This window comes from Sphaerulina musiva (genome assembly GCF_000320565.1).
Source record: "Sphaerulina musiva SO2202 unplaced genomic scaffold SEPMUscaffold_9, whole genome shotgun sequence".
In the NCBI taxonomy this organism is placed as follows: Eukaryota; Fungi; Ascomycota; class Dothideomycetes; order Mycosphaerellales; family Mycosphaerellaceae; genus Sphaerulina; species Sphaerulina musiva.
Window position 1 is genome coordinate 995,907 of NW_016017391.1, and position 12,317 is coordinate 1,008,223.

Genomic DNA, 12,317 nt, shown 5'->3' on the forward strand with positions numbered 1-12,317 from the left:
GACCCCGACCTCTAGGTAGTAGGGAGCTCCAGTATGCTTGGTTACCATCAACACAAGAGACAACCTGGAATAACTCGGTCGGTCTATTACTCTACTATATCACATCCGTCTCTATCAAACTAGGAACAAGCCTGTAATCATTCAAATGTCAAGAACGGTGACTCCAGCTCTCCCAGAAGAGATATATGTCCACATCTTCTCATATATTGACCCAGCGGACCTGTGGCTATCAACACGCCTCGCTTCCAAGACCTTCAACCGCATCATCGAATCACATCTGCAACTCTCCATCTTGCCCTTTTTCCAAATCAGCATCAGCTATAATCTCGGGGGTTCGCGTTGGTATGATGATACCCGGTGCTTCAAACCTTTTTTTTTCCATATCCTACGATGCTGAGAACCTACTACATACCTAGGTACGATGTGCGAACCCGAGTATTTCTGTCCTACAATGCCCTCGACCAGTCCAGGCCGCAGTACGCCCTCTTTGACAAGTTCGAAATCCACCCCGAGCCGTATCATGGACGAGCGTTGGAGAAGTGGAAACGCATCGCAGAGGAAGGAGTGGATCCCGAAACGAAATGGATGGTGCAACTACGAATGGGGAATCCGAGGCTTTGCGATATGCAGAATGTGAAGTTGTCGCGTACGATTTTATCTGCAGAAGGTGCGCTCTGTGATTGGAAAGAATTGTTCTCTGCATATTTTCGTGCATCCGCTGCCTCTGTTGCACCAGTAACGGGTGGCGTGACGGAGTTGACACTGCTATCATCACTCCATGCTGCGGCGATTAGCTACGTGCGTGGGACAAGCTAGCGGTTGTCTACCGATCTAATGCGGCCGCCGAGGAAATAGGGATGGCGGAGTGAGACATGGCGAATTCTTGTGACGCATGAACGAGCTCGTTGGTGCTATACCTATGAGCTGTGTGAGCCATGACTATCTATAGCTTGCCAATCTTTTTCACAGTAGCATTGCACACACTACTGACGCAAAACTCCGGGTCGTTTATGCTGTCACCGACGCCCTCACGTCTTCGAGAATGTAGCACAGCCATATCATACCTACGGACGCAGCGAGAGGAGCAGGATATCTTTCTACCACCAATCTATGCTCTAGATGGCGCCTTCCGGTAATGTTGCAACCTTGTCCATGTACAGCTGATTGGCTTGCTTCCAGACGCGCGCGTTCTGCCAGTCCTTCAATTCAAGCAAGCTGGGTAGGAGAGCTGAGCTGAAAGACTCCGAAGCTTCGCGTGGCAGCAGCGACGGAAGATGGTCGATGCTGATCACGCTGAGCGGGAAGTCATTCGCCTCGGCGGACAGCTTGACCGGTACTGTGGGTTGATCGAAGGTCGTGTTGATGTCGTAGATCGGGATGGGGTTGTTAGGGTTGGTAGTATCGCAAGACACATCGCAGACGACACTCAGCTTGCGGTTCGGCGAAGCGAGTGACGCCTGGTCAATGAAAGGTGGGATCTTGGCCGACAGGTATATGCAGTTGACAAACACATCGGACTCAATGATCTCCTGGTATGGTCCTGGCTTTGCCTTGGTCTCGTCGATATCCCACTTGATGATATCTTCGACACCGGCTTTGACGGCGAGGTCGACTGCACCACGTCCACAGCGGCCGAGTGCGCCAATAACGAGCACTCGCGGCAGACGACCAGCCTTGGCTTTGCCAGCTTCAATGTGCTTCTTCACGTCGGCGATGAGAAGGCCTTCGTTCTCGTATGGAGTGACACCTGGTAGAGGTGAGTCTTTGCCATGCACGAGTTGGTGTGCCCACGTCATGAGAGCGAGAGCTGCGCCAGCGAATCCAGCATGCTAGAAATGATCAGTGTCGAAGCGGAAGCTGGAGTACAGCGGAAGACATACGTAGCCAAAGGCCGCAACCCGTCTTCCATTCTCATCCTCCAGGAACTCTAGATCAAGCAATGTTCCCTTGCCCTTTGGGAATCTGCTGAGCACCTTGTCCCATCCACCTTGTCCCTTGTAGCAGTGGGCGAATTGAACGTGCTATCACGTGTCAGCAATGCAATCTACGTCGATATCTGCCAAATATACCGTATGCTTCAAAGGAAAGTCCTCTTCCGGCAGCTCCTTCAACCCAATGATAATATGCTCCTGGGGCGCCTCCATCCAGGAGCCAGTAGGTACGAGTTTGGCGCCAGTGCCCTCATATTCCTCGTCGGGAAAAATGCTCAAGGGAGAGCGCTCGACATTGACAGTGTAACCAGCTTCAACGAGCTTCTTGGCAATGGTTGGCGTGACTGCGGAGCGATGCTCCAGCGGCTTCGTCTCCGCGCGGACATGCAAAATCGTGCCAGACATCTTTCCGAAAATGTCGAATGTGTATTGTTTGTTGTGAACAATGTAATGTAGTAGAGAGCTTACGTGCTGCTGCTGCTTTTATGCGTCACTTTCTTCTGTATGCCAATGCCACAAAAATTGCAGGGATGTGCGAGAATGCCTCTAACTCTAAATGTACGCCGGCACCTTTATCGGAGTTCGAAGGCAATTCATGACGGGAATACCGCAGCAAAGCGACGATGCAGCTCACTCAACTCTTCAGGACTAGTCTCAGTCTCTCACTTGTCTAAGTGAATATGAGAAAATTCTTGGGGACGCTGAGAGCACGCAAGTAGGCCGACGATGCGACTTGCGATAATGGAGCTTCACTTCAAAATCACTTCAAATCATCATCACGTAGGTTGGTAACGGTCGGTCTGTTGATCACATTCACGTCTCTAATACTGTCGTATCTTTGCTGCCTCACTTCAATTAATCATGCACAATCTCTCTCTCTCCTTCTTCAGATCTCTCTTCAGACGCACAGAGCCAGCTGAGCCCTACGAAGAGGTATCCATTTTCCAATCAACGCCCGCTATAATCTGTCTTGTTTTCCATCGAGTGCACCTTTCACTGAAGCGTGTTGTTTACTCAACGGTTACCGACTTGGCCAAATTACGTGGGAAATCCACGTTCACGCCCTCCGCTACAGCCAGCCAGTATGACATGAGTTGTAGTGGCACGACATTGAGCAGGCCTTGCAGCACGTCGATTGTGTGAGGGACTTCAATCTTGTCGGTCTTCTCGCCTGGGAATTCCTTGTCGTCGGTATTGCAAATGACAATTGGTCGTCCCTTGCGGGCGATGACTTGCTGGTAGGCATTCAGGGACTTTGCGAAGATCGGATCGCGGGTGAGAATCATGACAATGGGGAGGTTCTCGTCGACAAGTGCGAGGACGCCGTGCTTCAGCTCTCCCGACATGACAGCCTCGCAGTGGAGGTACGAGATCTCCTTGATCTTGAGTGCACCTGATGTGGCAGTCAGCATGAGGACACAACATGGGATTGCATCGGTCTCTTACCCTCGAGCGCGGTAGCGTGCTGAGCACCACGACCCAATAGAAGCATAGACTTCTGATCCTTGAACTTCAGACACAGTTCCTTGATCTGCTGATCCATCTTCAGGATCTCCTTGAACTGGTCTGACACTTTGCTAAGACCATCGATGATCTCCATTCTCCTCTGGTGCTTGCTTGCGCGGTCCTCGGACAGCAGCAGAGCAAACATGATCATGCACACGAACTGAGACGTGTAGGCCTTGGTCGAAGCGACACCGATCTCTGGTCCAGCGTTAATGTGGACACCGCAGTGTGTCATGAGGGAGATGCTAGATCCAACGGTGTTCACAATGCCGACAGTGAGAGCGCCACGCTCGAGGCAGTAACGAAGAGCCATGAGCGAGTCTGCAGTCTCACCGGATTGCGATACGAACACGCAAGTATCGTCGCGGAAGACTGGCGCTTGTCGGTCGAGGAAGTCAGAGGCCAACTCGACTGAGATGGGGATCTCAGTGAGTTCCTCAAAAGCTCCGCGGACAGCCATGCACGAGTGGTAGGAGGTACCGCAAGCGATGAATATGAGACGTCTGCAGCGACGGATTGTAGTGAGGTACTGCTTCAGTCCTCCGAGTGTAACTGTCTTCTCTTCCACGTTCAAGCGACCGCGCATGGCATTGACCACCGACTCGGGCTGCTCGAAAATTTCCTTCTGCATGAAGTGGTCGAATCGGCCCTTCATGATCTCCTGGAGTTCGATCTCGAGCGTCTGAATAGCACGAACGTTGCTAGTGCCGTCAGTCTTCGACAGGCGGTGAATGTTGAGCTGGCCCTCGTGGATGTGAGCAATGTCGTCGTCTTCCAGGTACAGGACCTTCTTGGTGTGTTCGACGATGGCGGCTGGGTCGGAGGAGAGGAAGAACTCAGTGGGCTGTGGCACGCCGTCGTCTGAGAGGAAGGCGCGTGATTGCGAGCGGTGGAGGAGTGATTTGTCCGGTGGTGCCAGCAGGCCGGCGCCGAGCATGCTTGGGTTCTTCCTCACAGCGACGTTCTGGCTCGCCTGCTCAGCTGGAAGCACCTCACCGCTGTCGCCAAACTCGACATCGACAAAGTCAACCTTCATCTTCTTCTGGGTCTTGACACCGACGACAAGCGGCGAACCCTTGCGGGCAGCCACGACCTCACCGGGGTAGCGCACACTCTTCATGAGCAGACCAAAGGCACCCTGGAGCTCCTTGATCACTGCCTTACAGAGAGTAGTGAAGTCGATGTTTGGGTGCTGGTCGTAGATGTACTTTGCGAGCTTCGCGATAGCCTCTGTGTCCGTCTCCGTCTCGAACCTGAAGCCCTTGCCTTCCAGGAGCGTCTTGAGCTCCTTGTAGTTTGTGATGATGCCATTGTGCACGATTGCAAACTCCCATTTGGGGTCTGATCGGTGTGGATGGCAGTTGACTCTGCTTGGGGGACCGTGAGTGGCCCATCGGGTGTGTGCAATTCCGGCGTGGTTGTCAAAGACCTTGGTGAGGTCTGGCTGCTCGGCAGCGATCAACTCCTTCAGTTTGGCGACTTTGCCCACCTCTTTGAACGCAAACACCTCGCCACGCTTGTCGCCATCGACGGCAAGACCGGCGGAGTCGTAGCCTCTATACTCGAGTCGTGCGAGGCCTGGTCGCAGCTGTTGTTAGCCCACACTCTGCGCCCGACAGAGAGGAGTGCTAGGAGAGGGGAGGGTGGAGAAAGGGATGGGAGAGGGAAATGCGCGGCTCACCATTGACGAGCGTGTCGAGAATAAACTTGCGGTCCTTCTCGACCAGGTAGTTGATGTAACCAAAGATTCCGCTGCAAGCATTGTCAGTCAGCCTCAGGTATCCCGCATGTGTACAAACAATCAGCCCACACTCACCACATGGTCGCGGCGTGGCTCGAGAACGGAACAATATGGGTGTGAAGGGTCGGAACTGGAGACTCTCAATTGATGTATTGGTGTCAACGAGGAGAGAGAGGGGTCGAGAGAGCGGTAGAGGGAAGAGCGAGTGGAGTGAATTGCAGATGGAGAGGAGAGAGATCGATGCAGCTTTGTGCTGAGTATGATGTCGCTCTATTTATTCAGACCTCTCCCGCGTTTCAAGAGCACAAACTTTTGACATGATACTGGGTATCAGCCTCGCATTACTGCTGGTGCCCCTATTCTCTCATTGGAGCATGAACACGTCCGCCAATCTATTCTTTGACACACATCGTCTATTTTGCTACATGCGGTCTTCTCTAGCTACGCAACCAGCACGTTCTCTTGTGCCGTTTCTGGCGAAAAGCGCCACACAAGCTTCTCTTTAGCGGTACCTGAGCGTTAAAATAGCAATATGGGGCCCTCCCGCAATGGCGGTCTTCCCACAGCAGATTCTGACCCGCGACCGACGTTTCTTGTGCAGTTATGAAGCAGGCCCCGGCGCCGTTTTCCGACCGAACACAGCATAGAATGCCGCTCGGTCAAGGCGTGGTATGATGTCGGGAGCAAGGCTCGATCCACAGCGTTTGCCACGCACGCCGCTAACTGCTGCGGCCGGCCTCAGTAATGCAATGGCTTTTTTTGGAGCCTCTGACTGGAATTCTTCATAATATGCATCTGGATTCTGCGGTAGATGACTTGTCATAGTTCAAGTGCCCTTGACGATACCTCCACGGCCGTTTGCTGCTTGACGTCCTGCCTCTGCCTCTGCCTCTGCCGTGCTGAGATCCGCTGATCCTTTGTTGATGAGGATGCGCGCGGGGTGGCTGTGGCAGTGCGACGCATGGCGTGAGCTCGGACGGAGTAATGGGAACCTGCTAGGTACAGGTACCTCCTATGGCCGCAAGCAGACTTCGCAGAGCCCGAGACAGGCGGAGAGGGAGTACAGCGCGTTGTTTTCCCCCATTGCACGTGGACACGTGGGCAAAGCTTCCGACTTCCAGATGCTTGCCATGCATGGCGCGGGGGCCGAGGCTGCGAGATGGACGGGACGAGATGGGTGGACGACGGCGGGTGTCATGTTTCACCTTGTCATGCAGATTGCAGATGTATGATTGTGTATTATGAGCGTTGGGTCTCAGCATCGTAGGTCTTCGATATGACGTCCCTACTGTAGGAGGTACATACGCAGGCACTGCAATACCTGATCGCCGTCATTGCTGATGATGCACAGTTCGGCCGCAGATCGTGTCCCCAGGTGCAGCACCGCGAACGGGCGAACGCATCCGTGTCAAGTGAATCCTGCCTCCTCAGGCTGCCACCGCCTCATGCGCCCTCATCGAAGGGCTGGCGCTTCTGTCTTGCCCAGAGGACCTGTTGTCCAGATCAAATTGAGAGACATTGTACAGAGGACTTCCAATGTGTCTGCTATGTTCGCCTTCCGCACTAGAAACGAGCATGCTGGACCTGGGGGCGTCGTCGGCACTTTGGCCGGCTTCATCGTATCCCGACTTGACCTTGCGGTGATGGTCAAAAGAGCAGCATCGTGCAGAGAAGAACTACATCTACATTCAGGTCCATCGTGACAGAACCTCACTGTTCTGTTAGCCATCGCTCGCTCTGCAACACTTGTCTCACTTTCTACATGCGCGGACGGTCCGCCACGAGGAATCGCAACAAATGAAGAGACGAGCACGAGCGAATGTGAATGTGAATCACGATGTGAGTGACTGGCAGCCGCGGGAAGCTGCAGTGAGGTGAGGAAAGAACGCGAAGAGCAGCTGTCTCAGACATCGGCTGTTTGCCTCCGTCCAAAGGCGTGTTCACGTCGAATAAATTGCGCCATGACTGTCACATCACACCAACGCTCGAACATCAACCATCGCTGGTCATCATCAGCGGCACCACACCAACGGAGCGTGGGCATCCTCGACGGCACATCGTACTGCTCCCATCAGAGCGACCGTCAAGATGCAGCGATACACAGTCACTGTCATCGACTCATGCTCGCCTGAGGCGCACTGTTCCCTAGCAGTGCCCTTCCATCCCAGCGCTCTCGTTTCAGACTTCGTCGACGAGCTTTTCAGAAGAATAGCCAAGCAAGGTCTGAAGTTGACGGCCACCTCGCATATTGCCACTCTGCACCTGGACAGTCCAACAGGTGCAATCATCGACTTCGAAGATGTGCTTTCAGACACAGTCACCAATCCTCGGGCTGACACCATTTTTGCCGTTTTCGCGGAGAAGCAGACACGACCACTGGAGACCGAGCACATTCGCCAGCAACTGGCGACTAGCAGTCTCGGCGGTAAGGAGGATGTTCTGGCTGTGCGCTTTGTCACAGCTGCCCTCGCGAAGAGGGACAAAGTTTCCGTTCCGCCCGTTACAATTTCTCTTTCTGCTACCATTAAGCAGCTGCATGAACTCGCCGCCAAACATACGAACTTACCTGCCGTCTTCGAAGCTGACAAAGTGAACAACGAGTGTAACTGCAACCTTGCCAAGCAGATAGCTGAGGGACCGAGCTCGACCAAGGATTTTTTTCTCGTTCATGGCAAGAGCATCGTGAAGCGCATCGTCCTCAATGAGCCTTCCGAAACTGCAGTAGACGTAGCTATTCAGTCTGAGCTGGGCCTCAGCGTCTTCGCCGATAGGAAGATTTTTCGCCACAGTGGAGAATCGCAGTCTGGTCAATACACCAGGCTTCCAACGGTAGCCATATGCTCCAAAGAGCGTCATGTTCCGGTTCATTCTCGCACTGTCGAAGTAGACGACGGTGATGAGCGCAGGTACCGTTTGGTCGACTTACATACGGCAGAGCAGCCCATCAGTGCACTCAGCATGAGTGCGACACTTTCAGATGCTGGACTGACCGATTTGGCTTTGGATGGCATCGTGGACATTTTCGTTGTCAACAGAGCGACCACTGGATCGGCATGTAACGGTATCGGTCAGAGCGTAATCTTTCGCGCTCGACCGCACTGGGAGCCCACTGTGCCTCAAAATGCACGAGGCACTGCCATGTTCCTTTCTTCGCTACGCGTCTTCGCGTCTCTAGTGCCCAGCGAAACTACTGATGCGAGAATGAAGGATGCTGTTCTACATGTTGCAGACCTCATACTACGGTTTCCGCCGTGTACTCGGGCTCTGCACCTGCTTTTTGATGGCAAGACTCTAGCTCCATCCGAGAGTGCAGCTGTCGCACAAGCGGTGTATGAGACATTGCACGGCATCCTTATGCCCATTGGCATCATCGGCACCGACACAGATCGCGTGTTCGAAGGCGCTCGATTGCTGTTTGGATTCATCCTAGAGAAGGCTCGGACCCTCAAGCTTTCCTTGTCGACGGTAGCCGAGGGTGACGAGTTGCCGTATCTGGCATCGTTCAAGACCATCGATATGAAAGACTTCCAGACGGCCGAGCCTGTTATTGATCCTGTTCAGACAATCTCAGGAGTCCTCGAGCGCTCTCTTTTTGAGGCGTTCAACCCGGGAGGTGTGCTATGCACGAGCCACTTGCAGCCTCGACTCGCAGAGGTGGACATACTGCCATCTACTCGACGGCACACGTTGCTTGCTGGGGGTGTCTCGGGGGACGTTACGATCTTTGACACGCGCCGACTCGCGCTTGACTACCGCTATCCTGATACTGGAGATATTGAGGCAGGTATTGACACCAACGAACTTTCCCAGCTGAGCCATCTTGCAGAAGTAGCTGCACGCAACCAGCTATCAGTTCACAGCCCAGCCCAGTTGGCATCCGCAGTCGCGCCTTGCCTTACATTCGACCGGGCGGCTCATCTGGCAGTATACACTGGGCAGCAAGCTTGCGGCACACCAGGAGAGTCCAACCTCGTATTCCAGCCGATGCATGGAGAGAGCACCATGAATGCGACCGTCATTGAGCAGCTGATAGCCCCCATTCTCAAGCTCTATGAGTCTAACGGGTCTATTATCTTCGACTCTTATGGGGGCGCGGTGCTTCGGCGTCTGCAGGACCCGGATGAATTACTCTTCTTCTGCGTGGACACGAGCTTTTCGATGCAGTCGTCGAGCGACTTCAAAGAGGTCCATGAGCAGTCACCCATATCCGAGGAACAGTTCACACCTGATGCTATCGTAGAAGTTGAGCTCTATGGTATAGTGTCGTTCGACGACATGAAGGATTTCCTGGGAAGTCATGAGGCTTTTGGAGATATGCTGGCTATCGTATCCCGGGGTCATGATCTGGACCATCAACGCGGTCTTGCATCAAATGTCATTTCCCTGTTGCGTATGCTTGTGGGCAATGAGCTTGTTGCAAAGCACGAGCAACTGCAGAGCGATCGTGAAAATGCCGGAAGTTACTATGCCCGTCAAGCTGTCGCCGAGGCCGATTCATCGTTGAGGAGAACGAAAACTCACTGGGCCGGCTTGAAAACACACGAGGAGGCCCTTCAAGACTTCCTGATCTACCGAGCAACGACCTCGTCTGACGTCAACGCCGATTGGCAGTGGAATGCAGGTGGAGATCTACCTGGTGCAGTTCCTCCAACTCGTCTTTCCAGTCTCCCAGAAGCAATCACCAATGTCCCGGACGCCTTCATGTGCCCCATCTCACGCGGATTGATGGAGGATGCTGTGAAGGCATCAGACGGGTTCACGTACTCCAGGGCAGCCATTGAGCAATGGTTCGCGATCCGAACATCCTCTCCAATGACAGGCCTACCACTACAAGATACGAACGTCACTTCAAACGACGATATCGCGTCAGCTGTTGCGAACTGGACCAAATCGACCGATTTGCAGGAGACGCCACAGTCGCCGGCCAAGAAGAAGATCCGTCTGGCCGCCCCAAAGCGCATCACCGTCACCTTTCTCAGCAAGGATGGTAAGTTCAAGCGCGACATAACCCCTCAGACCACGATCTTCGGCCTATACCAAATCGCCTTTCGGGGCATGAGAGCACGCTTCATGGTGTTCCAGCTTGCTTTGGACAACACTACGACTTTGTGGCCCCCGAACTCCTCACAGGCAAACTCAAAAGGCATCCGCAACGGCGAACAAATCACTGTTCGGATCGCCGACGAGACGACCGCACACAGTGCTTCTGCCGGAAGCGCACAGGACCATGCTCTCATCAAGGTGTATCATGAATACAAGTTGCTATTTTCCTTTTGGGTGCCAAGGCAAACATCGAATACACTCGAAACCATTATCTGGAAGTATTGGCGACACAATCTGGGAGTGAACGGCCACCAGGGGGTGGGAGACGTTGAGGTCTGGAGCGATCTCACTTCCAGCGGTGATAATCGTATGACCGGATATTTTCACGCTCACACCGATAGCCTCGCTCACTTCCTGAACATAAGTCACTGCCATGGTAAGTTAGAAGACGAGCCACTCTGCGCTGAGCATGGCGTAGAGGGGTTCAACGCCGCAGTCTCCAGCACTGCGCAGCCGTTAGTGTTGAAGGTCATGATAGGTGCTCCCACTTCGAAGTCAAACCGTGACAGAGAGGGTTCTGAAATGACTCGGCTTGACGTTCTGAAGCAGATGTTCGAGGCTTATATCAATCGTGCCATTGCATATGGTTACAAGACGCACATGGGCCTGGTCACGTTTGACTCCGTTGCAACTGTCAAAACTTCTTTGACGCATGTTGTCGAGAACTTCCGTCGCTCGACGGCCATGATGGAAGCTACTGGTGACACATCACTGTGGGATGCCCTCGCGCTCTGCAGGGATCAATTGAACGAATCTGCCAAAAAGTATCCAGGCGCCAAGAAGAGAATTATCGTCATCAGCGACGGGAAGGACACCAAGTCTATGGTCAACAAACCTGGGCCACTTGCTTTCGACTTTCGCCAGGACAAGACCATTGTAGATTCCGTCAACATTGGCGATGAGAACAGCCGGGGCCTCCGCACTCTCTCGGAGCTTACTGGCGGATATCGGTTCAAGCCGACATCTCTTGTCAATGCTCTGTCCATGGTGGAGTTGGAGCCTTTCCTATCACTCACAGAGCGCCCAGACACTGCCACCATCCTGCCAACTGGTGCTCCCTCGTACCGTGCCTCGTTCCAACATTGGTTCAAGGCTTACAAGCACTCATCTCGTATCACGCCGTTTGGCATCGACAATTATCCTCCTCGCAGAGAACATACCAATCTTCACGACGACTTCATTGAGCTCACCGCAGCCTCCAGTCGCCCAGCCATCGCGCCACAGGATGCCTCTCGAAGTCATTTGCGAACCGCGAGGCTCATGAACGAGATGAAGTCCATGCTCGTCAGCAGTGGTCAACGCATGTACGACGTCTACGTATCAGAAAGCGACATGAGCTTTTGGAAAGTAGTCATGATGGGACCCGAAGGGAGTGCGTACGAAAACGGCACATTCCTCCTGTATCTGCACGCAGCCGAGAACTACCCCACTTTTGCCCCCGAAGTCCGCTTTGTCACGCGCATCATGCACCCCAACATCAACGCTCACGGACGCATCTGCCACGCTCTCCTAGGCCGTGACTGGACCTCGGACATCACCATGACCGCTCTTCTCGACACCGTTTTCGGCCTGTTGATGCAGGCCGAGCTCAGCGATCCGATCAATACTACCACGACGCTCGATTATCACCACGACCAAATCGATTTTGCGGATGAGGTTCGGAACCACGTTACCAAGCATGCGTCGAGGAGTCGCTCGCAGTGGAAGAGGGAGTTGGTGGATTATGAATGATTCGACCGTAGGGGAAATATGGTCTGCACGTTGCTCCACTCAAGATGGAGATCCTTGGTTGAGGATACGATGCAACTCTACCTACCTGTTGATTGCAAAACAGTGAAAAGGGGAGATGATGAGATAGATGATGGGTGATGTCTGATGAAGATGGAAACGTCGAGAAGTTGTTGGCAGTGTGCGAATAGCGGCTAGTTCTGCCACCACTACTTGCGTGGTGCTGTGATAGCTACCCGTGTGTATGCAAGATAGAAGTTCTATCGAAGCCAGGCATTACCTCATAATCTCTCCCTTCCCCCCCCCCC

At 53.5% G+C, this 12,317-nt stretch overlaps 5 protein-coding genes across 5 annotated transcripts; 3 read left to right on the top strand and 2 right to left on the bottom strand.

Annotated features, from left to right (window-relative positions):
• Positions 1-157: 157 nt before the first annotated feature.
• On the top strand, positions 158-711 carry SEPMUDRAFT_26317 (uncharacterized protein; the record flags this gene model as incomplete). Its single annotated transcript, XM_016908407.1, has 2 exons — positions 158-342; positions 417-711. Coding segments are annotated over 2 exons (480 nt in total), but the record flags the coding sequence as incomplete, so codon positions are not given.
• On the bottom strand, positions 329-2,375 carry SEPMUDRAFT_151118 (AlaDh_PNT_N-domain-containing protein). The gene is made up of 4 exons (XM_016906608.1): positions 2,070-2,375; positions 1,881-2,021; positions 417-1,829; positions 329-342 (listed from the first exon to the last, which is right to left on the bottom strand). The coding sequence occupies exons 1-3, from the start codon at positions 2,334-2,336 to the stop codon at positions 1,116-1,118; spliced, it is 1,122 nt and encodes a 373-aa protein (XP_016758181.1). The 5' UTR covers positions 2,337-2,375; the 3' UTR covers positions 329-342; positions 417-1,115.
• A 339-nt stretch (positions 2,376-2,714) lies between these two features.
• Positions 2,715-5,399, bottom strand: SEPMUDRAFT_151119 (glucosamine-fructose-6-phosphate aminotransferase). Its single transcript, XM_016906609.1, has 4 exons — positions 5,254-5,399; positions 5,119-5,189; positions 3,378-5,015; positions 2,715-3,324 (listed from the first exon to the last, which is right to left on the bottom strand). Exons 1-4 carry the CDS (start codon positions 5,256-5,258, stop codon positions 2,942-2,944), a joined length of 2,097 nt encoding a protein of 698 aa, XP_016758182.1. The 5' UTR covers positions 5,259-5,399; the 3' UTR covers positions 2,715-2,941.
• Positions 5,400-6,527: 1,128 nt separating this feature from the next.
• SEPMUDRAFT_151120 (uncharacterized protein) lies at positions 6,528-6,977 on the top strand. Its single transcript, XM_016906610.1, has one exon. It carries the CDS (start codon positions 6,624-6,626, stop codon positions 6,879-6,881), a length of 258 nt encoding a protein of 85 aa, XP_016758183.1. The 5' UTR covers positions 6,528-6,623; the 3' UTR covers positions 6,882-6,977.
• Positions 6,978-7,490: 513 nt separating this feature from the next.
• SEPMUDRAFT_91093 (uncharacterized protein) lies at positions 7,491-12,003 on the top strand (the record flags this gene model as incomplete). Its single annotated transcript, XM_016910546.1, has 1 exon — positions 7,491-12,003. A coding segment is annotated over exon 1 (3,867 nt), but the record flags the coding sequence as incomplete, so codon positions are not given.
• Between the last annotated feature and the right edge of the window lie 314 nt (positions 12,004-12,317).

Coding starts and splice junctions, on each gene's coding strand:
- SEPMUDRAFT_151118 (XM_016906608.1), bottom strand. CDS start 2,336: ATGTCTGGCACGATTTTGCATGTCCGCGCGGAGACGAAGCCGCTGGAG. Junction 2,022..2,069: donor ACTTTCCTTTGAAGCATACG/GTATATTTGGCA, acceptor GACACGTGATAG/CACGTTCAATTCGCCCACTG. Junction 1,830..1,880: donor GGGTTGCGGCCTTTGGCTAC/GTATGTCTTCCG, acceptor GATCATTTCTAG/CATGCTGGATTCGCTGGCGC.
- SEPMUDRAFT_151119 (XM_016906609.1), bottom strand. Junction 5,016..5,118: donor TCTCGACACGCTCGTCAATG/GTGAGCCGCGCA, acceptor AGCTGCGACCAG/GCCTCGCACGACTCGAGTAT. Junction 3,325..3,377: donor GCACGCTACCGCGCTCGAGG/GTAAGAGACCGA, acceptor CTGCCACATCAG/GTGCACTCAAGATCAAGGAG.
- SEPMUDRAFT_151120 (XM_016906610.1), top strand. CDS start 6,624: ATGCGCCCTCATCGAAGGGCTGGCGCTTCTGTCTTGCCCAGAGGACCT.